Consider the following 24,702-nt stretch of genomic DNA (forward strand, 5'->3'; position numbering starts at 1 on the left):
CGACTGCGGCCGGGCGGCGCTGCCTGGGACTGCGCAACCCGCGGGAAGGGGAGCCTGGCCCCGCGCCTCATTTGCCAGGCACTAGCCCGCCGCATCACAGCCTGTCCAGGCGCTTGCTTAAGAAACCCAAATTAAGGAGTGGGTGAATTGGGAAGGAGGGAGCCGGGGGAGTGTGCACCATGTACCTCAGGTATGAGCCCTTCTCACTGACATTGATGCAACTGCATTAGAGTTAATGGCAGCAGCCCGCTTCTCATTATTAATTGTCTTTGTGTTTGGATAAAGTATGTAATCTTCTTCTCAACCACACCATTAAAATAGGTTGCCTTTTCAATTAAGAACTGTCGTGAGCACAGCAGTCAATTTTCCTAATGAAGATGCATTATATTTTCACATTTTTTTTAAATAATGGAAAATCCCAGGTTTTCATTAGACGCGATTACAGAGAAATACCAGAGAGTTTCTCTAAAATTTATGCGCTTGTGTAGTGCATTAAACGCCAGGCTTTTAAATAAATTGAAATTTCTGCGGATAAAAGAAAAGAATGAGTATCAAATATGCTCAAATCGCTTCATTCAGATTTTAAAAAGCAAATACGATGAGTTCTTTTTTTTTTTTTGAAACGCATTTAACAGATACAACAATAAAAACAAGTCAGTGAATGTCTGAAAATGCACCTATAAACTTTTTGGGGGAATCTCTTCTAGTTTAGAGATGATTTGTAAATCATAAAGTAGAACGGTGGTGTTTGCTGCAAATGCACTATGCCCAGTTAGATAATGTGTGGTTTTTTAAATAAATACCTCAGCTTGATTAATAAGAAGCAAAAAAATGTCTGGGCTGTGCATCTACAATTTAGTTTTTGTTTATTTGCTCCCCTTCTTCCTTTCATTTTTTTTCCTTCAAAAAAAAAAAAAAGACAAATTGAAAGCTAGTGAATCTGGTAAAACTGTTTAAAATTCCACGCTTTCTTATAGGCAACTTTTCAATTGTAAGGAAATTAAAATTGCAAAATTGTAATATTGAAGTTTAAAAATCGGTTGGAAGTATTCATTCCTAGATGTGAAAGTGGAAAGTTTGCATCCATGAACAAAAATTTAAAATGTGCTATTTATTTTCTAATCTTGGAAATTTTTTAGCTTGTCCTGAGAAAGATCTGTCAAGATCTATGTTTTCTTTGTTAATAAAAAAATTTAAGTTACTATCTTTTGTATGTGAAATACTGTTTTAGATAAACAATTCTTTTTTTTTTTCCCCTCTCCCATTCAATGTGAATACCTTCATAGGAGCCACATTAGAGAGTACTGTTTGAGAAAAAAAAAAATAAGTCAAATTCTTCTAAATAGAAGAAAAAAGTTCCCAACAAGAGCCAGACTTTTTTCTTTGTAAAACAACATCACTTGCTTTTTTTGCGGACATGATCTTTCCAGGTTTTAGGTGTTAGGTCTTTTAAAAATTGAACTCTTTTTTAATCAACCAGCCCCTCAAAATGATCTGCAAAGAGTGGGAAATTAGATTTTCGATTAAAACCTTATCCCATCTCGAAGGATTACTTTATATTGATTCTTAAATATGGCTACAATTGATGGGCTCTAATTAAAAATCCAAAGGAAAAGTCTGTCGTGCCCATATAAAAGAAGCTTTTCATATACGGGAAATAAAGCTTGTAAAAGGTTACAAATAAAAGATTAGAGATTTATCCAAACTAGTTTAAAGCTTCACTGCGGTTTTCTTTTCTTCTTTTTTCCTTTTCTTACAAAACCATTCCTGGGCCTTTTTTCCCCCCACTTTTAAATGAAGTTTGCAAACAGGCAAGATATTGGACTGTAATGGTTGTTTTATATCAGCTCTGCAAGCTCAATGCTACTGCCTGCAGTAGCATTGATTTCAAGGAAAGTTCAGGAACAGATGAAAATTATATAAGCTGACAGCTACCACCCTTCATCAATCCACCCACATTCCCATCCACACCCTCCTAACACACCCCCACATGCACACTCACACCCCACATATTGCTCTCCGGCTCTCACACTCACAGGAGCCCTTCTCATCCCCCACCTTAACCTTGCTCTGCACACACCCTTGGTCCCCACATGCTCAGGGACAGACGCAGAGCTCCCAGCTCACACTCAGCTCATAAATGTCTCCCAGCCCCACATCTCGCACTTGTCACACAATCTTAATCCGTTTCATTCCGGAACAACACGGTCCTCTTTTCCTCTTTTCTGCATTTGGAATTTGCCTCCTACTCTTTTATCAAGACAGCACAATCCTATCTTTGAAGTTGTTTCTTTCTCTCTTACCCTCTTTTCTGAGGCAGTCGTAATGCAGGGAATAAGCAACCCAAGCTTAATTCACAAGTGATCTATTGCCTTCTGTTTCCCTCCAAATTCTGCCTGCATTGCCAATCTTTAACCCTCGTTAAAAAATTAATTAAAGTTAATCTTGTCAAAGTTTTTAATAAAGACATATCTAAAAACCTAATGAAAAATGACTTCTTTCTAAGTATCGTGGCAGTTCTAAGGCAAGATGTGGTCCCCTACTGTCCACTGAATCGCTGAAAAGATTGGAAATTAATCTTCATATTTCTGAAGTAAGTGTTCAGGGAGTCTAACTGGCTCCTTTCCCCCTGAGAGGCTGTGTTCTCACGGAATATGGGTTTTGTTCTTCTTCTTTTTTAATTAGCTTGGAAGAATCCTGAAATCTTTCTCCTTCCTCTTCCCACTTCTTTCCCTCCCCACACACACCCCCCACCACACACAAGCACCATAGCTAAAAAACTTGGGGGAAAGTTTAGAATATTTTAAACTGGCCTGGCATATGGGGTGGAGAAAGTAAGTCCAGCTAGCAAAAGACATAAATTTAGATTGCAAAATATGAATATCGGCCATATTTTGGAAACTGCATGCAAGCTCTGACAAATAATTTAATTCCCTGTGTACTGGTTTTCTTTAATTTCGCTTCTGAAGACTTATGTCTCATATTCATAGCAAGATAATTGTACTCATGGCAATTAAAAACCATCTACTTGTTAATGAAAATTACTTAAAAACACAAAGCATGCTCCCTGCCATAAGTCAGACTCATGGAAAATAAAAAATTTAAAGACACAGGATGTAGGGGAAAAAAGTTAAACATGAACAGCGAAAATATAATGACCACATAGTAAGTATATTGGAAGTTCAAGGACTTACTGAAAATCAAGAGTTAGACTTTTCATCCAAGGAGTCTTTCTCCCACCAAGCCTTTATGGTTTTCAGTACAAGAGCCCAACCCCCCACTCCCCCCCCCCCCCACCAAGCCAGTGGCTTTTGTCCTGACCTAGAATAGGGTTTGTGGGGACTGTACCTGAGCCGGGCTCTCTGCAATTTCCAAATTGACAAGAAGAGACTGGATGATAAAGAGCATGTTCTTACAGGTGAAGAGCAATTTTGCAACTTTTCCAGGAGACACCCAGGAGAAAGCTTTCTTGCTACCAACTGCGGCAGAGTCTGGGCAGAATTCCTCTAGAAAGAAAAAGAAAGTCTTTTTTTTCCCCCTGTCTGCCTGTCTCTAGTTCTCTTTCTCCTGTCTCTCTGTCTCTCTCTCTCTCTCTCTCTCTCTGTCTCTCTCTCTCTCTCAGATCCAATCTTTTAAGAGCTTCAGCACATTGCTAAGCTAAAGGGAAATTCTCTTTGATAAAGCGGCGTTTCCAGCTTCTGGGTTTTAAAACCTAAATCTATATTCAAATCTGGCTGAAGGTGTGTTCTGGGATTTATGAAAGCCTCTTAAAGGGGTAAATTTACCAAACCGTGACAAAATCATCACAATCTTCCTTTAGACATCTGAAGTGGATGAGAATTTTAAAGAGACCCTTGTTTATTTAACACTGTCCATTTCCAACTCGTGGTTTATTGGTCCTGCATTTCTGCGAAGTTATTAGACTAAAGGGCAAAGGAGAAGCGAGAGCTCTCTGCTCCCAGCCGCTGTAAAGGGAAAAGCCCTCCCACGCCCCACGGCGCCGAAATCTGCCCCTGTCGAACAGAACCCGGGAATTTTCAGGGAGATTCAGCTGCCCCCCCACCCCCGCCCCGCCAACTGAGAAGACACCGCAAACCTCTACGTAGGTCTTGAGGGTTTTCCCACAACACTGGACCCCACAGCAGATAGCTCTCCCAGTCCAAAATGCTTCCCATACTTCGTGGAGATCACAAGTGCGTGTCCTGATATTTCTCCACACACACCCCCCCACCCCCAGTGTCCCCAAGGCCTCCCTCCGGCCCTTCCCCTCCACCAGACGCACAACGTCCATTTTTCTTTTTCGTTCTTTGATGCTTTAAACATCACTGCGATCAAATTGGGAGAAACACTGTCTTTTCTCGGGGTGGAAAGGAGGCTCTCCCTCATGGGATCTGGGTGGATTTGCCCTTCCTTCACGGAAAGTACTGTGACTCTGGCCAAGTGCTCCCAACCAATGGGCCAGACCGCCTAGGGCATTTGTCACTCTCTCCTCCCTCCCTCAATTAAAGGCCGTGGGGCGGGATGGGGGGGGGCGACCGCCAGGTGTTCCAGTACAGTGGGGGCGGGGTGAGGGAAAAAAGGTCTGTACTCACCCTCCCCCCTCAGCCCGGCACCCCAGAAAGTCGCGACTCCTGGGAACGCGACAGCCAGTGGGTCTCTTCGGACTGGAGCGGGCGTTGAGGGCTCGGGAGTTGCTGGGCAGACCCTGGGCCTCTCGGGGTCTCGCTGGGACGCGGGGGCCCAAAGCTCTAGAAACACCTGCGAGGCTGGCCTCGGCCGCCGACTGCCCAGCCCCAGGCCGAGCCGGAGCCAGAGCCCAGCCGGGCTGCCGAGCGCTCGCTGCCTCGTGCGCACTCCCGTAATTCGTTAATTGCTGTAAATCCCAAGGACGGCCACATTTGATTACACATACAGTATAAGAACCGACAACAAAGCGACGAATTAATTACCAACTTCATTAACATAGGTCCCCAAATTAAAGGCAGCGAGCTGTTTCTTTGGGCCCACTTGCCGTGGTGGTGGTGGTGGTGGTGGTGGTGGTGGTGGTGGTGGTGGCGGTGGTGGTGGTAGTGGTGGTGGAAGGGGGAGGGTGTTTAGAAAGAGATTTTATTTTTCTTCTCCGGCATTGGAAGTTGTGAGGGAAGAAATGTCTTCTGCTCCCCCCACCACCACTCACACACCCTCAGCCGGTCCTCTTGTGCCTCCCCCATCCCCGCCCAATCTGCTTCTGCTTTTCTAGGGACTCAGATCAGTTTGAAAGCTGTCGGGCCCCGCTCTCTGTGCCAGGCATTAAAGTGAGGCTGGTGTTCGCTCTCTGGCTCGGGTCCCCTGGTGCCGCCACTCTCCCGCCTCCGGGCTCGCAGCCCCCGGCTCCGGCCGCGCTGGCTGTTAGCTCCAGGCCCCGCCGGCGGGCATGGAGTAGCGTTTGTTTTAACGCGGAAACGGTTTCCAGCGCGGGCCTCCTGCGTTCGCTCCCTCCCCGGGTGTCCAGCCAGACCCCACTTCCATCCCCGAATCCTGACCTGGCTCCCGTTGTCTCCCCAAACCGTCCCTGGAGTTAGATTTCCCGGCTCGTGCTCTTTGCAGCCTGTCTTGGGTTCCTTCAAACTCTAAAACCCCTGCGCGGATACCAGGAGTTCCGAGTCTCCGGCTTCGGGGACCAGGGAATATATAGAAGGGCGCAACGAGTGGGAGAGACACGGAGTTTTTGAAAATAGTTTGTTCTTGGACTTGTGTATCTGTCTTTCTCTTGCCTGCACGCCCACACCTCACTCCCAGGCCTCCTTTTTTCACCCTTTCTGGCCCTCAGCGTGGTCTGAGCCTGGTTAAAACCTCATAGCGGTGGTTTTAGGCTTCAGCCTGACTTGTTTTTTGCATTTGATCTACATGCTTATAGCTGGCGTTGAATGCGATAACCCAGTTACCTCCACCCTGGCTCTTCTACGGCGTTTACCTAAATATTTTTTATCTTTCCAGCTTATTGTATGGGTTTCCTTTCTCCCTTTCCCTAAAATCAAAACAAAACAAAAAAGGGGGGAGGGGGAGGAAAGGAAGGAAAAGAAGAAAAGGAGAAGAAAGGTAAGGGAGGCCTCCCTGTCCATCATTTTAATTATACAATTAGTTCACATGCTCCGGCCCATAATGTATATTTTAACGGAGCCCAGTGTCTTTCAAGAACATTCTGGTAATGTCGGAGGCCTGGATTTGTTGCCTGCTCGTCCCCCCGTGCAGCAGCGGCCTGTTTTCCTCCCCCTGTTGTGTGTTTTTATTATTTTCCCTCTGGCTTAGATGTGTCAATCATTCTCTCCCTGCCATTGGTTGGAGAGTTTGCGTCAAAAAGTTGCCAGAGAGGCGCTTTCTCAGCAAATCTCCCTGAGAGCGGAACCGACCTCAGCTCCAACTCAGCCTCCACTGTTATTAAAAATAAAAATCGCTAGAGCAGCCCTCATCACGTCTACTTTGTATGTATCACAGAGGGACCCACGCGTGTTTTGAACTCGAGCTACTTTCGTCATTTTCTATTCTTTAAAATATTTTTTCGTTGTTTGGCTTTTTATGGAGGGGTGAAGACTGCAAGCTTTCTAACTCAATGCTCTTGATTTCTTTTAGGATAGCGGGCTATTTGGAATTTTGAAGGATAATTTAATTTTTTTCTAACTTCCCATGCGGCTGTAAGGTAAGTGTCCGTCTGTCTTGTCTGCCTGTCTATACCCATGTGCCCCTCTGACCACCATGGCCCCGGTACCTCCAATAGACCGACTGATACACACTTCCGCGAACGTGGAGTTCTGAAGCATGCTGTATTTTAATCCCTCGTAAATTTTTTAGGTGTAGTAACGATCACTGCGAAAAATGTATGATCTGGAGGTGAGGGCGGGAGTGGGAGGAGGGGAGGCAGCGCGCTCCTGGGGTCGCCGCTTCCGCCAAACGTCGTGGAAACCCTGAGAGGCTAATGTGGGGTGTTTGGGCCGGGTTTTGTTTGTGGTTTTGTTTTATGTCAACGCCCATTTCTCCCTGCTATTTTGCGTTTGGGCCCTCAGATGTGGTTGGGTCATTTGCACTGATCTCAAGGACATTTTCAGAGTCACAGACAAAAAGATGCAGATGTAGCTAGATGGATGGATGATAATAATGATGATGATAAGACAGCCGTCTTCTAGGGCCGGCGTGCCCCGAGCCCCACTCGCTCTCGGATCTGAGAGTGAGGACGGTCGCAGCTCGAGCCCCCTGCTTGTCCCTAGTGAACGTGAGAGGAAACCCGAGCGGATAACCGAGGAGGCGTGGAGCTGCCGGGAGCTCCTCCGCCCGGCACTCGCCTCTCTTTTTCCGGTCCCCTTTCCCCAGAGCCAAGAGCAGCTCACCAAGATTCGCCCTTCGTTCTCGGCCTCTTGCGATGACCACTAGGTCTCCTTTTCCTTTTTGATCATCACTTTCCTCCCCGCCCCCCAAAATAAGCTGGGAGTGCAGTAACTCCCCCATCCCCGGTTGTCGTGGTCCCAATCTCGGGTCGCCAGGCCGTGCAAAAGCAGGAGAGTCGTTTTGCTATGTGATTTAGCCCGGGAAGTTCCGAGCCCGCCCTGTGCAGCCCTCCGCGGGCACCTGGGGCTGGCTGAATTGTTGGTGAGTGGCCCCTGCTCCGCCCGAGGCCGCGGCGGGGACGAGGCGGGAATCCTTACACTGGGGAAGGCGGCCCCTCGGCGGTTCTGGACCGTGGGCAGCGCCAGGGCCTGCGTGCGCGCCCGCGCGCTCCCCTCCCGGACTCGGGGACAACCGGGTGTCGTGGGGCCGGACCCGGCGGGGCCGAGATCGAGGGGTGCCTTGAGGCCCAGCCTCCGTTCTCGGTCCGCCCGGGGAGTACCATCAGGTCTCCGCTAGCAACCTGCCTCTGCGACGTGTCACGCCGCCAACTCCAAAGAAGTCTTCGTGTTGATGCGTTCAAGTGGCTCTTGAAATCACACAGTCCGATTTCAGAACACAATTTTTGAAATCCAAGTCCCCCGTCAGAACTTCACCGCGTTGGCTTTTTCCTCCGTTTCCGACAGAAGTGGGGTGTGGGACAGAAGGCCGAGCTGCGTCGACCCTGGAGTGGTGGATGACTTGGGGAGGGGACGGGGGAAGTCGCTCCAGGAAATCCTCCCCTCCATCCTCGAGCTTTCGGGGTCAGGATTTGTCCCGCTCACTTGGGGACTTCTTCCAGGCACCAAAAGTTATTAGCACAGGGGACGAGTTGGAGAGGAAACTCCTCCCCCCAAAGGAAGGTAGACACCCAGACCTCTCCTCAAAGCGCTAACACTGGGGCTTTTTCCTCACCATAATTAATAGCCAAGGCCAACCCTTTTGGCACGTTTCTTCCTCCCCCCCCCCCCTCGCGGGTGGCAGCGCTGTTCGATTCCCTGAGGCCAGAAACTTTCACTGGAGTTCGCCTGGGAGGGAGGCCCGCGCCGGCGGTTTCCGCGGTGCCCACATCTCTCCTCATTCTTTCCCTCCTCGCGCTCTTCGCTGTCTTCCGAGCCACAGGCCAGTCGCCAGTCCGCGTAGTTTTGTTTCTTTTCCATCATGCAGAAAATTAATCAGCCCGGACGAGAAGCAGAGCTGAGCACGGCGGCCTGTAATTAAGGGACGTGTGCCCCTCGGATTATCTCGTTAGTTTATCAAGAAAACATTTATTATAATTAATTCTTGGACGAGGTAATTATTATTGAGCGAGGACACAGCAACTGGTAGATGGGCTCCTTGGAAGAACCCCCCCCCCCCCCCCCCACACACACACACTCGGGGGGAGATGCGGGGGAGGGGGGAAGAGCGACAGATTGCACGAATTGACCGTTAGATATAAGGCGGCGCGGGCCGGGGCGGGCAGTGGAGCCGGACCTGGGGCGCCAGGACTGCGGGGCTGCCGGGCAGGGACGCCGGACCGAGGCACTCGCGCCCGGAGGTGCGGGCGCCCACCAGCTGCGGGGACTCGCACAGCGACCGTCACCCGCTCCCGTAGGTAGGAGTTCTCCAGCGGCCACCTCAGGAGCAATCAGAGTGAAGCTTATATTTTTGAAAGGGTATTTCTGTTTGCCCTTCTGGGCTCGGCTTAGAGAGAAAGGGAGAAAGGTGTTCTTTGGGGACTTTGGAAGTTAGATGGAAGGGCCTGTGGCCGCTTCTTCGGTGAATGCATACCTAGACCTGCTGCGGAGAGGACTTAGTAGTTTTGTTTGGGGGTACTTTTCTTGTTCTTTTAAAGATGCATACAGTAGTAAATGCAGAGACCGTTTATCCCGAAATTTTACTGATTTTGGCGATGGCAAGGGCAAAGGCGCTTCAAGAAGGCCCTTTGCCTGGTGTTTTCTATCCCTTACTGCTGTTTATATTGGAATGTGCCACTTTCTGAATCAGACTTTCAAACTGGGTGAGAGCTCTGCATGTAAGAACAATTTTGTATTTCTCATGTGTGCATGTGCTATGGTTTTAGTTTTTTTCTATAGTACTTCATAACTTTTCCAACATACTGTATCAAACACAAGAGAACTCCAGCTTATAGGCTATTTAGATAAATAAAGTGACTGTATTTTAAAGCAATATTATTTCCACAGCATCTGAATATATCTTGAAAAGAGCGCAGAAAATAGCGAGTCTTTGTTATAGCAGCAACTAAATTAGTTTTATTGATGAGACAGGCCAAATTCCTCCGAGAAGGGTATTTATAAAATCACACTGATTTAGATCTGGGGTGGAAAAGCATGATTTTTGTGCTATGACTTTAAATCAGGAAGAAGTGGCAATAACTGAGTTCCATTTGTGGAATTTTGTGTCTTGATTTCTAAAGCAATGTAAATATGAAAATCCAATCCTGAAAACTCAGTAGGACCTTTGTCAAAGTAAGAAGGAACTTCTAATCTTGTATCCGCCATTTTGAAGCAATCTTTCATAGTGTCAAAGTTGCAAAGTAGAGATCCTTGCAGGATAAGTGCCATTTCTTAGGCAAATAAAAGCCAGACTTGAAAACTGCCAGCCCATATTAACATCCATTTTGGATCCCTTTGCTTGGAGCAGTGAGAAACACTCAGCTGAAGAAAGTAAATAACTTTTCTTTTTCTTCCTTTCTTTTGCCTCTCTGAGCTCTTTTTCTTATAGGATTGTAGGAAGCTTGAAAGGTAGGGAGAAATTCTATTAGTTTCACAACTTTGGGTGTTTGTGTATCTACTTTCTTCAAAACTAAAATGTGCAAAAAGCAGCCGGAATTAACAAGAAACTCTGCTTTAGTTGCTGAGGACCCAAATGCCTGAAAATTTGCCTCCCGCAGGATCTGCAGCCTCCACGACATCAAAATCAACATGGAAGCGGCTTGCACTACAAATGCACACCCTTTCTACTTGCAAATGTGGGGGCCTGTCATTATCTGATTGGTGGGATTCTAACTTCAGAATTTCTAGCAAACCTCGTGCCAATCTTTAAGACTTTTTTTTGCAGTGTGTTTAAATATTTGATGGGTGTCGATTAAAAGTTAAATACTTGTTTGTTTAGCTTTAGTTCTTTAGACACATAATCAAGGTCCTCCAAAACCTTAATAAATCTGTTACTTACCTCAAAATCTAATTACCCAGACTACTAATTAGGTGAAAATGATTACTGGAAATGACTTCAAATGTGAAGTAATAGCGATTGAGCAGTTTTCTCAAGTTTGTCGATTAGCAAGTTGGTATTTTAGATGTTAAATGCACTGACATTTTTAGGTTCACAGCAGTTAAAAGTGGTAAAAAGCTAAGGTAATTAAAATTTGCCTTGGAAAGGCAACAGTCTGGGGAGAGGTAGATTTCTTGAATTGTTTCTTTGTTTCTCACCAATGGGCTTTGTTATCAGCATTATTTATTTAGCCAAAGAGTTCTTTGTCTCTGCAAATGGCCCCAATCAAGTTTTGTTTGAGACAATTAGCTAGTGCCAGCCAATGAGTCCTATGCAAATGTAGGGATAGGAATGCAATGTGTGCATTTGAAGGCGTGGGGTTTTGTTCTTCGGGGAAGGCAGATTGTAATTGCTTTCTTCTGGTACTTTTTTTTTTTTTTTTAAGTTTAGGGTGGGGGTAGGGAAGACAGGTTTATCTGGTCTCTCTCCATCCCCTCTAGTTCCAGAGCAGCTGGGGGTGGGGGTGGGGGTGGGTTGCAAGTCCTTTAAAAGCCTCTACCTTGCCTAGCCCAGGGTTTTTTTTAAGTTAGTGGTGGAACGTGGAAGAGCTGCCGCCTGCGAAGCAGTAAACCAGCACCTCTGTTTGTTTGTTTGCTTTATCCATAGTTCAACTGCTCCCAACCCACACACCAAGGATCCTGAATCTGACCACTCTTGGCGAAGCGAGACCTTCTGGCTGGGTCCCCCCGATTTGGGCTGATTTTGCACCTCCAAACAACCTTAGCATGATGTCTTATCTTAAGCAACCGCCTTATGCAGTCAATGGGCTGAGTCTGACCACTTCGGGCATGGACTTGCTGCACCCTTCAGTGGGCTACCCGGGTAAGTGAGCCTTGCAGTACTCTTGCTCTGCCTTTCCCCGCGCCCGCCCCACGGGGATGTGACACCTTTTCCCTCGGAGCACTGGGGCGGATAGTCATGCTGCCCCCCTCCAGCTCCAAGTGTGGTGTCCCCACTGGGTTTTCATTCTAAGAAGCAGCTCAGAGCCACAGGGCATTTACCGGCCGGAGGGAAGACTAGGGGCTGGAGGGAATAGGTGGATGCCGCAACACTTGCAAAAACTCACAATGCTTTACTCTTAATTGGAGTACTTGGGGGACACACCGCAGTGAGGGGATGGGGGGACGGAAGGTCACTCCCTCCACCCATATCTCAAAGCCTAGTTCTTCAGAAGTGCCCTCTGGAGAAGCTGGGTCTCTCCTCGTAAATTCTCCCCACCATGCCTGGGCTTCCTCTCTGACCCCCAGGCCTTTTGCCTGTAATCCCTAGAGGTGTGATTTACCCTGGATAGGGGTGCTTTCCTTTCCAATCAGATCTGGGGGGGGGGTTGTTTAGTTTTTGGTTTATTTTGTTTTTTTAAATCCCCGTAGAAGTTTTAAATATGCCCCCATTTTAAAGATGGAGGAACAAAGGCCCTTGGAGTCTTAAAAAGCCCCATTAATCCGAACTGCGGTCCTCGGGGATGCTCTGACTTCACAGAATGGATTTTTGTTTGTGTGTTTTGGTTTAGGGGTTCATGGGGGGGGTTGGATTTTGTCTTTCTTTTATTTGATGTGTTATCTGTGGAAAAGCCACTCTGGCTGGAGCAGTCTCCAACGTCAGGTGGAGGGGGGTTCTCCCCTGGAAGGGGGGGGGGCATAGTGTGTGTCTTGCTATCCAGTGTTTGCTGGAAGAGCCTAGCCGAGGCGGGGTGGGGGTGGGGGGACACTGCTAGGCTCCGGATTGCCTGGCTGGGAGGACGAGGGAAGTGCTGGGACTGGGGGACTGGGGGGTCGGGGGAGTACCCGCAGAGACCCCTATGACTGAGAAACTGCTCCCCCACCCTAAAGGGCCCTGGGCTTCTTGTCCCGCAGCCACTCCCCGAAAACAGCGCCGGGAGAGGACGACGTTCACCCGGGCGCAGCTAGACGTGCTGGAAGCTCTATTTGCTAAGACCCGGTACCCAGACATCTTCATGCGGGAGGAGGTGGCGCTGAAAATCAACTTGCCCGAGTCCAGGGTGCAGGTAGGGCAGACGTAGATAGAACCATTCTTCCTGACTGTGCCACCCCTCCCCTAAGCACGGTGTATGTTGAGGACCCAGGAGAGTCCCAGGTCTTAAAGAGGACCAAAGGAAGGCTTGAAACTGAGCGCTCCACTGGAGGCCAGTAAACTCTTCTAAGGCCCTTTCACGTGCCTGATTACTACACCCCTCCCCCCCAACGCCCACCCAATCTTAGAAGCGACAGCCTTCTGGCTGTAAGGTAAGACAATGATTTAGCTGCAGTAATAAAGCACAATTCTAGAGCTCTTGGGTACTCAACCGGGAGAAGATTTCAAGGACAGTTACTTAATATTTTAATACTTCCTTTTCCCCCACGTGGAAATCCTACCCCATTTTCATCTACTTGTAGGGGTGAAAGAAGCTTAGCTCCTGGATAGTCACAGTATTTTTTACAGGTGAAAGAAATGGAATAAATGACTTGCTCGAGGTCACATGCCAGTTGGGTACGGTAAGGCCAGGCTGTGGAAGCCCCTGGTGCTCTTACCAAAGAAATTACACAATAAAAGTGTCGTCTTTAACTCTTTAGTGATTGAACAGAATTTGTTAGCTCTGACCCATTTAGCAGATAAAATATCAGTTCAATATCCTCATTGACACTCCCTCACCTCCTTTAACTTGACCTGAGGCTGGAGAGGGAAAAGGAATCTCCAACTTCTCTGAAATGCAAGCACCATATAGAGTTCTCTGTAAAGAAATGTTCAGCCCCTGAACACACACACATATACACACTTCCCCGAGACTCCACTTCAGCTAGGACGTATCAGTGTGAACTGCAAACCAGGAAAAAGACTTTTCAAAGTAAGATGGGAGAAGTTTTAGCATTTGTGAAGCTTGAACTCAGGTCTTCACTGAAAGAAAATAAAAGGCTCTGGGTGGGTGATAGGCTCAGCCTTGGTAGCCCAGTTAACACACCCATATATGTTGACCTCACTCAAGAAGACTGCTAAGGACCTGTTGCTCGGAAAATATCTGTGGTTTCTCTCAGGAAAGGGTGGCAGTTTCTTTGATAGGCCCCCCCACACACCAAACACGGCTCCTTCATGGCAGAACATGAACAGGGTGGGTAATGAGAATCTTCAGAGTTGCTAGTCAGGGGCTTAAATTGACAAGCCAGTGAACATAGTACGGGAAACTGAATCCCGTGTGCTGAAGGCAGAGACTCCAGTGTCAGACTTGAGCAGAGAAGTCTGTCCTCAAGCTCCCAGCAGACTGTATACAAGTCATTCCACTTACCATAAAGAGTGCAGCAAATAGTGCCTTTCAGACCTCCTTTTTCAACAGGATCACTTCTCCTTGGAGCTTTCTTTTGTGAGTCTTTTAAGGAGAGAGAAAAAGTAGAGTGTGATTAGCAGTTATTCCCTGGAAGATAGACTATAAACTTTGCCTTTAGGCTGTTCCTTTTGGATAGTGACAACAGAATCTTGTTCTCTCACCTCTTTTGTGTTTCCCTCTGAAAGAAAGACACAGATACATTTTATTCCCCCATAAGAGTGTTCCACAGTACCACTGGATCTATGTGTATGTGTGTATTTGAAGTGAAATACGAGATAGGAAAATGAGAAGGAGCATGTTTAGCCATAGGATTTATTATTCTGGGCTAGGAATGAAGTGCTTTTAGACAGAGCTTCCCCATTTTTGTATAATTGCAGGGGTATATATAAAAAGTATATCATGGGTTTTCAGTGGCAGGACAGATTGTGTGCTTAGCTCATCTGTAATCTGGGAGCCACTCTTGTCCTTATTGAAACCACCTTAAAGAAATTTCTTTCCCTTTCAAGGTGTGGTTTAAGAATCGGAGAGCTAAGTGCCGCCAACAGCAGCAGCAGCAACAGAATGGAGGTCAAAACAAAGTGAGACCTGCAAAAAAGAAGACATCACCAGCTCGTGAAGTGAGTTCAGAGAGTGGAACAAGTGGCCAGTTCACTCCCCCCTCTAGCACCTCAGTCCCGGCCATTTCCAGCAGCAGTGCTCCTGTGTCTATCTGGAGCCCAGCTTCCATCTCCCCACTGTCAGATCCCTTGTCCACCTCCTCTTCCTGCATGCAGAGGTCTTATCCCATGACCTATACTCAGGCTTCAGGTTATAGTCAAGGATATGCTGGCTCAACTTCCTACTTTGGGGGCATGGACTGTGGATCTTACTTGACCCCAATGCATCACCAGCTTCCTGGACCAGGGGCCACACTCAGCCCCATGGGTACCAATGCAGTCACCAGCCATCTCAATCAGTCCCCAGCTTCTCTTTCCACCCAGGGATATGGAGCTTCAAGCTTGGGTTTTAACTCAACCACTGATTGCTTGGATTATAAGGACCAAACTGCCTCCTGGAAGCTTAACTTCAATGCTGACTGCTTGGATTATAAAGATCAGACATCCTCATGGAAATTCCAGGTTTTGTGAAGATCTGTAGAACCTCTTTGTGGGTGATTTTTAAATATACTGGGCTGGACATTCCAGTTTTAGCCAGGCATTGGTTAAAAGAGTTAGATGGGATGATGCTCAGACTCATCTTCTGATCAATGTTCCGGGAGGCATAGAAGGAAAAATGAAGGGCCTTAGAGGGGCCTACCAACCAGCAACCTGAAATGGACAAACCAGTCTACTTAAGATCCTGTCATAGTTTTAGATCATTGGTTTTCCTGATTTGCAAAGTGATCAAAAGCATTCTAGCCATGTGCAACCAAACACCACCAAAAATAAACAAAACTAAATTGTGAGGGCAAGGAAGGCAGGACATAGCCTTCTTAAGCAGAGGTGTTCCAATGTTTTAGCCAATCCGTGGTTGAATCTTAGGAATGGACAGTGTCTCAAGCTCACTCACGTTTCATGACCAACTGGTAGTTGGCACTGAAAAACTTTTCAGGGCTGTGTGAATTGTGCGACTGATTGTCCTAGATGCACTACTTTATTTAAAAATAATGTTCATAAGGAGTCAATATGTAGTTTAAGAGACAATCAGTGTGTGTCTTATATAAATGGTACATCTGTGGTTTTTAATCTGTGCTAGACTTCAAAACTGTGATCTCCTGTTATTGTATGCAACCTTGAACTCCACCTCTGCAGGGGTTCTTCTGTGATTAAATAGGTTATAATTATAAGCAAATTCAGAGCAACTGAGTACTTATCAAAAAGATTACCTTTGGCTGGAGGTGAGCTGCACTGAAACTTGACAACAAAAATGTCTCTGGACAAGGAGAGTGAGAGAAGAGAAACAAAAGGACACTAATTCATCTGTAATTTACTGTTGGTAAGCCTAGCAGTAAAGAGACATTGGTCAATTGCTCTGACCCTGATGAATTTATAAACTGAGATCATTGTCGTTTATGCTTGCAGATGTTAACTGGAAAAGTTATATATGCATAAACCTTTTCTTCCTGGATTTGGCAGATATGTATAATTATATTAAAATGGTTCTAGCACAACACTGGGTCCAGTTTAATTTTATACCACTTTTAATGGATGAGAAGCCCACATTCAGCCTCTCCTTCCCCAAACGTGTTTTATTTACCTCTGAGAGGAAATTAGCAAACTTTATTTAAAAAGCATTTTTGGTGTTATCTGTGGATGAACTAGGTATGAGTGACTGTGGTACCTAAACCTTCTTGTGATTTCCATCAGTACTGCTCTGAAATAGAACACAGAGAGCCCAATAGTCATTAGGCTCTTGCTCTCCTGCTTTTCCCTCCCGGCTGCATACCATAATGATTTCTTGGGCACTTTACTGATAGGTTTTAACATGGATCAATTATTTTTTTTTTAAGTGAGAAGGGAAGAACTCTAGTACTTCAGAGAAAATGGGAATGACAAGAATTCCTTGTTTTTACTCTCGTTTGATGAAGGGGATTTCTTTTTTTAACTTTCAAAAAAATCTGAGGTAAACATGAGGGAATGTAATCAGAATCTGAAAGCAATTCAGGCAGAAATGATTTCTGAACAAAAGAGTTTCAGAAAAGTTTTAAAACCTATAATTTTAGTAGTTGAACATAAGGCATCCTGGTCAGTTTTGTTTTTGTTTTGTTTAAAGAAAGTGCTGAGGGGGTGGGGAGAAGGTCTGTTTTCAGTTCTACCTGCATTCGGTATACCAATCACCAGAAAAGGCAAATGAGCCAGTGGTCATGGTGCTCCTCAGGTAAAAGCAAATATTTAATTTTATTTTAAACTCTATGCTCTAGAGTTTGACCAGAATTAAATGACTCTTGATTGTAACTTTTTTAAATGAACTTTAGCAGTTGCAACCATTTTGTTTTCTGGCTAATTTTTCTGTCCCTGGCTGTGCATGCTCTCTTGACCCTACATCATCTTGCCTAATAAGTAAATTGGTTTTGTTTTACTGCTGAAGGAAATGCAGTAGTAGTTTACAACCAGCAGCTGACGCAAAACTTGATGGCAAGATTTTCCAGCACCAACTGAGAACAGTCCTCCTACGGTAGTCTACACCAAAGGGAAACTGAAGCCCCAGAGAGACTCTTTGTTTTACCTTGTTCATCTTCTGGGGCTCATGCTCCCCCAGCCCTTCTCAAGCAACAGTAAAGCAGATACAAAGTAATTTCTCACACTGCTTTCAGTTTTCAGAATGCCCCACAAAGGATCAGTAAAGACGCCCCCCCCCCTTCGTTAAATATAATGACAAACATGGGACTGCTCAGCAAAAAATGCAGTTTGGTTTCTCTCCCGATGCTATGAAAACGGGAGGTCAGAAAAAGGCGTTGAGGACCCTCTGAAACTAATTTTTCCATCACCTTTGCACAACTTCGCTTAACAGAGCACGGAGTTAAATCCCTTTGAATTGACGGGAAAGTAGAAATGAATTCTCCCTGACCGCAGGCAACAGAGGGAGGGGAAGGGGGCGGGGAAGCTAGCGCTGGCTTAAAGACGTCCAAGCACCACTCCTGGTCCCGACCCGGTTTAATAAAGTTAAGCCCGGCCTTTAGGTACTTGTACTGAAATGACGTCACCCTCCGAAGGCGTCAGGGAGCGACTTCAGCTGCATTTGGCAATTAAGGAATGACCTGAACCGGCAACAGAATCTTCGCTTGGGGGGACGGAGGTCAGGTGGGGTAGTCTGACTCACAAAGATCTGTTGGCCCAAACCTTTATCTTAACGCACCAAGATTCTTGGTCCTGTTATTTAACCTTGGGAATGTTTCTAAGCTTCACAGATAAGAGAAATTCAATCAAGTCAAGTTCGGCTATCGAAATGTACGAGTTCTAGATAATCGTCAGTTTCCTTAACTGCTCTCCCACTCGGTTCCCTTAATCGCACCTTTTCTCCGTGTGTCCCCACTCTGAGCGCGGCACCGCCTGGACGCTGAGAGGCGGAGGACCCCGGGAGGCCCCGGGAGGGACTGCGGAACTGAGCGCCAAGGTGTGGGCAGTGGTGGCGCAGGAGAGCGGCTCGGGCTCTCTGCCGAATGAATCCACGGCGATCTTTCAGAGCGGTATTTTTCCAAATCTCGCCTGCCCATCGGAGTTAGCCTGGGAAAGTACTCGCATCCGTGACCTTGGAGGCCGAGTTGGGGCAGAGGCCCAAGTCAGTTCTCCAGGCTGATGCCAGCCATCCTCCGACCCCACTCGTGGCCCTGCGGGCCTGGCTGGGGCGACAGGAGACTCTCTCCCTCCCTCCAGTTGGTCGGCCTCGGGCTCGGGTCTGAACCCAGGACCTCCGCGGAGCCGCGGCCCGCCCCACCTGGCCTGGTCTTCAGGCCTCGCGGGATCCCGCCGCGCGGGCAGGGCTGAGGGCGCCGCTGCGGGTCCTGCGCGCTGCCAGCGGGAAGAGCGCGGCCTCCTCGAGCCCCTTCGTCTGGCTTCAGGGTCAGCCGCGGGCGTGGGGGGAGCCTAGAGCCCGGTTGACATCGCGGCCGAGTCTGGGGGTTGGGGGTCAAGTGTGTGTGTGGTCCGGCCGGGAGGGGAGCTCCCTGGCTGGAGAGAACGAAAGCCGAGGCCCAAGGAAAGCAGGGTCCGGGAGAGGGGGCCTACGGCCTCTGGCTTTTCCCCGTCTCCCGGGAGGAAGCGCCGCAGACGACTGGGTCTCCTCCCAGCAGCGAGGGGGAGGCCGCCGCCTCCGCCACAGCGGGGGCTCCCGCCGCAGGGCAGCCGTGGCGCGGACAGGGAGTCCAGCTGGGCCTGCCTAGGGCCCTCGGAGGTCTCCCAGGAAAGCCAGGTGCTTTAGCGGGTCTGGGTAAGTTGTGTTTGGGTGTTCCGCCCTCCCTTGGGGTCCCTGGCTCTGAGCTGAGCCTTTCAGAAGCGGCCCTCATACCTTTGACTCAAGCTTTTTCTTCTACCCCCTCTACATTTCGTTTTTTAATCGAGTGCCCTGTCTTTTCCTTTTTGGACAAGGGCGCAGCACTCCACCGCCCCAAAGCTGGAGGCCGGATTTGGAATGGGGAAGCGGTGCCTTCCGCATCCTGGACAGCGCCAGGCAGCCCATTCCGGCTACCTGCAGGGCGGGGGCCGCAGTCTGTGCCCGCCCCCACTTAACCAGAAGTGGGGGATGATCGGGTAGCCAGACCCGCCATGCACAATACAAGTTTGAACCCGATTCTAACACGCGGTGAAAACCTCGGCGTTGTTACCCCCGACAAAGCTGTAACCCAAAACCAGGCGTGCCAGTGTTAGGTGGTGGTTTACTGCATACAGAGACATGTTTTAATCATGCAAAAGAGAAAAACAAAGGAGTCAGGCAAGAGTCGGGCGCATCTCACACAAACAAACGGAAGCTGACTTCGTACAAAACAACCAATATGGAAAGACCGCAGTGTTGGGCGCAGCCACGACCTCAGCCGGCTTCCTGTCTTCCTTCCAAACCTTTAGAAAGGACAACTCTTCCCTTTCCTACCACAAAAGCGTCCAGTCACCAGTCAACGCATCTGCATGCCCAGATCTGTGCCCAGTGCCTTCAACACACCTCTGTTTTTCTCAGCTAAACTGGCAGCATCCTGTAAGCACAGCTAGCCCTCATAAAACCTGGCTCCCCAGCTGCCCCATTTGAGCCCTTGGGTTAGGACAACAGGAAAGACAGGGAGACCCTGGGATGGAGAGAGCAAAACTCCAAACAAAACCCACCCCGATGTCTTTCAGTATTAGGCTCTGAAACTGCACAGATTATGGGATTTGTCTCGGACAGAATTAACATTACATGTGAAACCATAGTGCTCTGGTGTATTGAGACACATTGTATAGGATTGCTTGGAGCATCTCTTCCTAACTGCCTGTAAATAGCAATAGGAGGCCTTGAAATCATACCTGTTTTTGTTTTTAACCTGATTAAAACAAAATTTAGGCACTACTTGGAAAGGGCAGTTTTTCTGATGTAGACAATTCGAAGGAAATAGAACCCAATGGGAGAGCTGGAGGAAGCTTCTGTATGCAGAAGTGGCTGAAGAGGAGAAGTAAGCAGGCAAGCCTCTGAAAGCCCTTCTACTATGCAGCAGCTCCCAAAAGCAATGCAGGCATCCCACCCCCACCCCCACCCCCAACCCCATTCTAAAGGGAATCAGACTTCCTCTTTTGCAAGCAGTGCGTTTTATATTTAAAAATCAACCTGCTGCCGACTGCAAACAAACAATAAGCAAAATCAAATAAAGGAGCCCTACCAAATCCAACCCATTTGGTCAAAGATAACTGCAGGGGCCAGAGAGTCCAGGCTATTAGGAGGAGGGTCGACTTCAAATTTTGTTTTTCTCCTAAAGGGAAAGTCGAACAGCATGAGGTCTATGACTCACTTTTATTCCTTAATCTCCCCCACTCTACCTTCAATTCTTAGTGGAAGGAAACATGGTATTTGGGGTGGAGAAAAACAACAACAAAGAAAACAAAAAAGAATCCCACAGCAAATATAATGGTAAACAGCCAAAGTTTGAACTGACTTCTGTTTCAGCAGCACAAGGAAAAAACTGTCCAAGAATCAGAATCCTCTGCCACCCTGTCCCAGTATCCTTGTCTTCCTTTGCCTACTCTGGTGATGGGAAGGGGGCCTCCGGATTAAGGGTTTCTTAGTCTACTTGACATCACTAAGAGATACTTCAGTCCAAGGTGTCTTTAAAAATAAGATTCCAGTTTCTAGCATTGCTGATTTTTACCCCCTTGAACTGCCTGCACTCTGCAGCGGGGTCTGCCGCCCTCCACCCTAAGATCCCCAGGTAAAGGCCTGAAAGCGCCCCCTTAGAGTCGGGTTTCCGCTCTCCCTTAGGCCCTGCTCCCAATCTCCCAACTGGAATCTCCAGGGACCTGAGGCTACACTGAAACCCGAAAAACCACTCATCCCAGCCTCTAGTTGTTAAAATCTGTTCCGAGAACCAATAGTCACATTTTAGGCTCATGGGCCGTTAATAAAAATCTCCTTAACATTCAAATGGCTCTAAAACGCGTTGATGGCGGATTACTGGGGCCTAATGGACGTCGTGTGTGACAACATGGTCCCTGAATAGCGATGCTCTGGAGTGGGTGTCTGACCACAGCTCCTTGATTATCAGCTTACAGCCAAACCACATTTTAGCTGCGACGCTCTTAAGAAGAGGCGTACTTCCCGACAGCGGAGCGGGAGACTTTGGTGTTCTTCATTTAACCGGATTTAACAAACGCGAGGACTTGGGGAAAGGGGAGGGGAAAGCTTGCCTGTAGGCATAAGGTCCCCTCCAGACGTAAGAGGGGCGGGTCGCCGGCCACTGCCCCTCCTCCCTGCTCTTAATGGAGCGCAGCCAGAAAGGCGGCGGCGGCCGGGGTCGGTGGAGGCCCGCGCCGGGGCCGTCTGCGTTGCCCTAAGTCCGGGGCTGCCCCGCGGGACTCCCGCGCTCCTCCGCCTGGGCGCAGAGCCCCCGAGGCCGCTGCCGGCGCGCCCCGACCAGGCCCGCCGAGTCTGGAGCTCGCTCGGGGCGCTCCTGTCGCCGGCGCGGAAGCCTTCGGGCCTGGCCGCTCGCAGTCGACGGCGCAGAGGACGCCCTGGCAGCGGCCGCGCCAGCAGAGCCGGAGCGGGTTCCCGGGCTTCCTGGAAAAGTGGGGCAGGCGCACCGCACCGGGTCCCCCGCCTCCACCCCTCCCCCTCCCTCCGCCAACTAAGCCGAGGGTGCGGAAGGCTGGGCGTCCGCAGCCCCGGCGGCGTCCCCGGCTGAGTTTCCTCGGAGAAGAGAGGGAGTGCGGGGCACCCGGGCAGTGACTCCAGGGGCGAGGGGAGCGTCGGGCCGGCCGCGGGGCACCGCGAGACCACCCCCGTCCCGCGCCGTACCTCCGACGGCAGCGGGCCTCGAACCCGCGTTGCCCCGCGCGCTGCTCGTCGCCGAACGAGGCCAGGTGGCCGGGTCCCCTGTGGAGGCTGAGGCGAAGGCTCAGGCCCCAGGCACCGTGCCCCATCTTCCAATGCTTCCGAGGTCTTCTGACCGCCAGGGTGGTGCGTGGGAGTGTCGCGAAGTGGGAGGTCACAACGCGGCTGGGTCCGGGCGACGTGGGCGCCCTTCTTGCCGCATGCCCACCGCTGCCCCACTCCGGGCCAGCCCCGAGGCCCACACGTCCTCCTCCCAGCTCCTTGTGGAGGAGAGACGCGGGAACCAGACGACTTGTCCTTAGAGCTGCATTCACCCTGCTTCCCGGGCCGGGCCTGGGCTTGGATCCCAGAGCCGAGGGTTTGGGCCCGGGAGGTGTCGCCGGGGTCCTGGAGGCCGGGCGCGGCCTGCCTACGGCTTCCGGTTCGTGCCCAGTGCCCGAGCATGCTCTCGGGACACTGATTATCTATCGGGTGCATACCGAGTTGAGTTAGAACACCAAGGGTGCGAGTATAAAGCTTTCCTGAGTCCCTCTCGCCCACTGACCCATGCAAATTTGATAACCTAGGAGTTATGTTCGGCTCGAAATTTCCAGCCATTCATTCTTAATATCTATGACATTACTAAGGAATTTTTTTATGGGAGACAGATATTTTGGAGATTTTACACACACACACACACATATCCAAAAATGAAATTAGGTAATTTTGGAATGAAAAATCACATTAATATCATACATTTTAAATGGAAGCAAATCTCTAATTGAGATGCCTTTTTCAATAGCTCTTCTTGCTGATTAAGTTGCTTCTATTTTTAATTTTAGTCCAAGCTGGCCACTTTGAAGCTTTAGAAGGCTAACAAGAACTCAGTTTATTTGTTATCATCTTTACTAAAAAGCATAGCCTTTATCTGCTCTTAAAATTGGCCATGGATAGGGCCTTCTGATCTTGAGATGGAGAAGTGGAGAACTTGGTACAAACATACATTCTCCCTTTTCAAGAACAAATACTTGAGTTGATTAAACCAATAATCTTGATTCCTGACCATTTTAAATGCGTGCCTTGCTTTCTCTTTTCCTTTTTTCCCCTCCTTTTTTCCCTTTTCCCCTTGATATGTGTAGCTTAAGGTATGGAGTGTATAATACACGCTTTTATTAAGGGGATGCCTGAGCTGATATCCTTTTCAGAAATTCAGTTTTTTCCCTAAGATTTTATTTATTTGTTTGGCATGGTGGTGAGGGGAGAGCGCAAGCAGGGGAAGAGGCAGAGGCCGAGGGAGAAGCAGGCTCCCCGCTGAGCAGGGAGACTGAGGTAGGGCTGGATCCCAGAACCCTGAGATCATGACTTGAGCCAAAGGCAAATGATTAACTGACTGAGCCACCTAGGTGCCCCTTTTTCAAGAATTCTTAACTGTGGTTCAAACTTTCCTTTGGAAATGGTTGTTTATGGATGGATTTTAGAGTAATTGAGGATAAATTCCCTCAATTGTATAGAAAAAAAAATTTTTTTGTCTTTGTTCAGTCTAACTTGGGGGGGGGTGGGCAGAACATCTCTAGCTCTCAATAAATTCACAAAAAGGCTGTAACCACCTCAAATTAAGAGATGTTGGTTTTTATGATTCATAGCTTGTGAATCAAAGGTGAACTTGGAGATGAAAACCTATTGTGCTTCCTAAAAGCTTGACAAGATGGCAGCCCAGTGATATTTAGATCTACCCCTAACTTTTTGAAACCTTGATTTTTTTTTAACAAAATAATATAAAAAGTCCATTTTATTTGTATATCTTATCTAGTTAGGCCTGTTTACGTTCATGAGGCTGTTTCACACATTGTAAAATAACAAATGAAGTAAATGAGACTTACTTTTAGTATCATCTACACATGAAATGTAAAGTAGAAAATTTAAGCAAATATTTTAATGCTTCAAACCAAAAAGCGCCTTTAACCAAAGCAAAACGATCAACAATAACAACAACGAAATATTACCTGGCCCTGATTTAAAACTTGAGAAAATTTGTGAATGGATCTCTCCTTCTCTTTGTGTACATTAATATATTTAGAAACCATGCCTGGGTTCCCCAATTTTTCTGTTAAAAGGTTTTGCATTTTCCTTAAAGTTTAACGGTTGTGAAAGATGGATGAAATGATAGATTGGGGCAGGGGGGCGGGGACCCTCTGACTGAATCAGAAGGAGGGCATGACGCTACCATCCAGGTACGGAATTCAAGGGCAGATGGTGTGTCACCTGTAGGGTACCCAAGGTAGAATTTAAATTAAATACTCAGAAGCCATCTTCAGAATCGCAAATCTAGCCCATTTCCGGCTCCCCCCAACTACCCAGCTTACTTCCAACCTTGTCTGAGAGGATATCTTCCATTAGTGCAAGAGGAAGCATAATCTACGGGTTTATTTAGCATTTGATCTTTGCACAGAAGGTTCCATTTAGAGTAACCATTGCAGCAAAGATTTGGATCTGGTCCCTAAAATAGCGTGAACCCAGCGACCTCAGGCAAGTAGACGCAAGATACTAGCAATTTATTTCATATCAGCTCCCAAGCCATCACCAGATGATAACAACCCTCGGACACCGTTAATCTCTGCTTGACTCAAACTGGTGACCGCAAGGTGAAAGACAGGGCGTTATCTCTGAGCCATTCATGTGGCCTTCCACAGATTGCCAGTTGGGCCAACACAATTGAAGCCTCTTCTCCAGTGGTTACTTTAAAATTTCATATC

The 24,702-nt window shown here is 48.0% G+C and overlaps 1 protein-coding gene and 1 long non-coding RNA gene across 8 annotated transcripts in view; one reads left to right on the forward strand and one right to left on the reverse strand.

Annotated features, from left to right (window-relative positions):
- The window catches only part of LOC309866951, a 136,917-nt gene extending 133,233 nt beyond the window's left edge, over positions 1 to 3,684 (reverse strand). Inside the window, exon 1 of the long non-coding RNA XR_014312892.1 lies at positions 3,349 to 3,684. This is a non-coding gene — a long non-coding RNA (uncharacterized lncRNA). The remainder of the gene's footprint in view (positions 1 to 3,348) is intronic.
- On the forward strand, positions 74 to 16,136 carry OTX2 (orthodenticle homeobox 2). Of its 7 annotated transcripts, none has more exons than XM_082735096.1 (5): positions 74 to 190; positions 6,610 to 6,676; positions 11,278 to 11,493; positions 12,501 to 12,676; positions 14,494 to 16,136. In XM_082735096.1, exons 3-5 carry the CDS (start codon positions 11,397 to 11,399, stop codon positions 15,112 to 15,114), a joined length of 894 nt encoding a protein of 297 aa, XP_082591222.1. In that variant the 5' UTR covers positions 74 to 190; positions 6,610 to 6,676; positions 11,278 to 11,396; the 3' UTR covers positions 15,115 to 16,136. The 7 variants fall into 7 exon arrangements, with proteins under 7 accessions (XP_082591222.1, XP_082591226.1, XP_082591221.1 ...); XM_082735100.1 differs by lacking the exon at positions 74 to 190 and adding an exon at positions 6,317 to 6,461 and having other exon boundaries at positions 12,525 to 12,676; XM_082735095.1 differs by lacking the exon at positions 74 to 190 and adding an exon at positions 6,355 to 6,461.
- The last annotated feature ends 8,566 nt before the right edge of the window (positions 16,137 to 24,702 follow it).

This window comes from Mustela nivalis (assembly GCF_964662115.1).
Source record: "Mustela nivalis genome assembly, chromosome: 6".
Taxonomy (NCBI): domain Eukaryota; kingdom Metazoa; phylum Chordata; class Mammalia; order Carnivora; family Mustelidae; genus Mustela; species Mustela nivalis.

What these genes read in the sequence shown, in the direction of transcription:
- OTX2 (XM_082735096.1), top strand. Translation starts at nt 11,397, where the DNA reads ATGATGTCTTATCTTAAGCAACCGCCTTATGCAGTCAATGGGCTGAGT. An exon ending in CCCTTCAGTGGGCTACCCGG is followed by an intron (nt 11,494 to 12,500) that starts GTAAGTGAGCCT and finishes CCCACCCTAAAG; the next exon opens with GGCCCTGGGCTTCTTGTCCC. An exon ending in TGCCCGAGTCCAGGGTGCAG is followed by an intron (nt 12,677 to 14,493) that starts GTAGGGCAGACG and finishes TTCCCTTTCAAG; the next exon opens with GTGTGGTTTAAGAATCGGAG.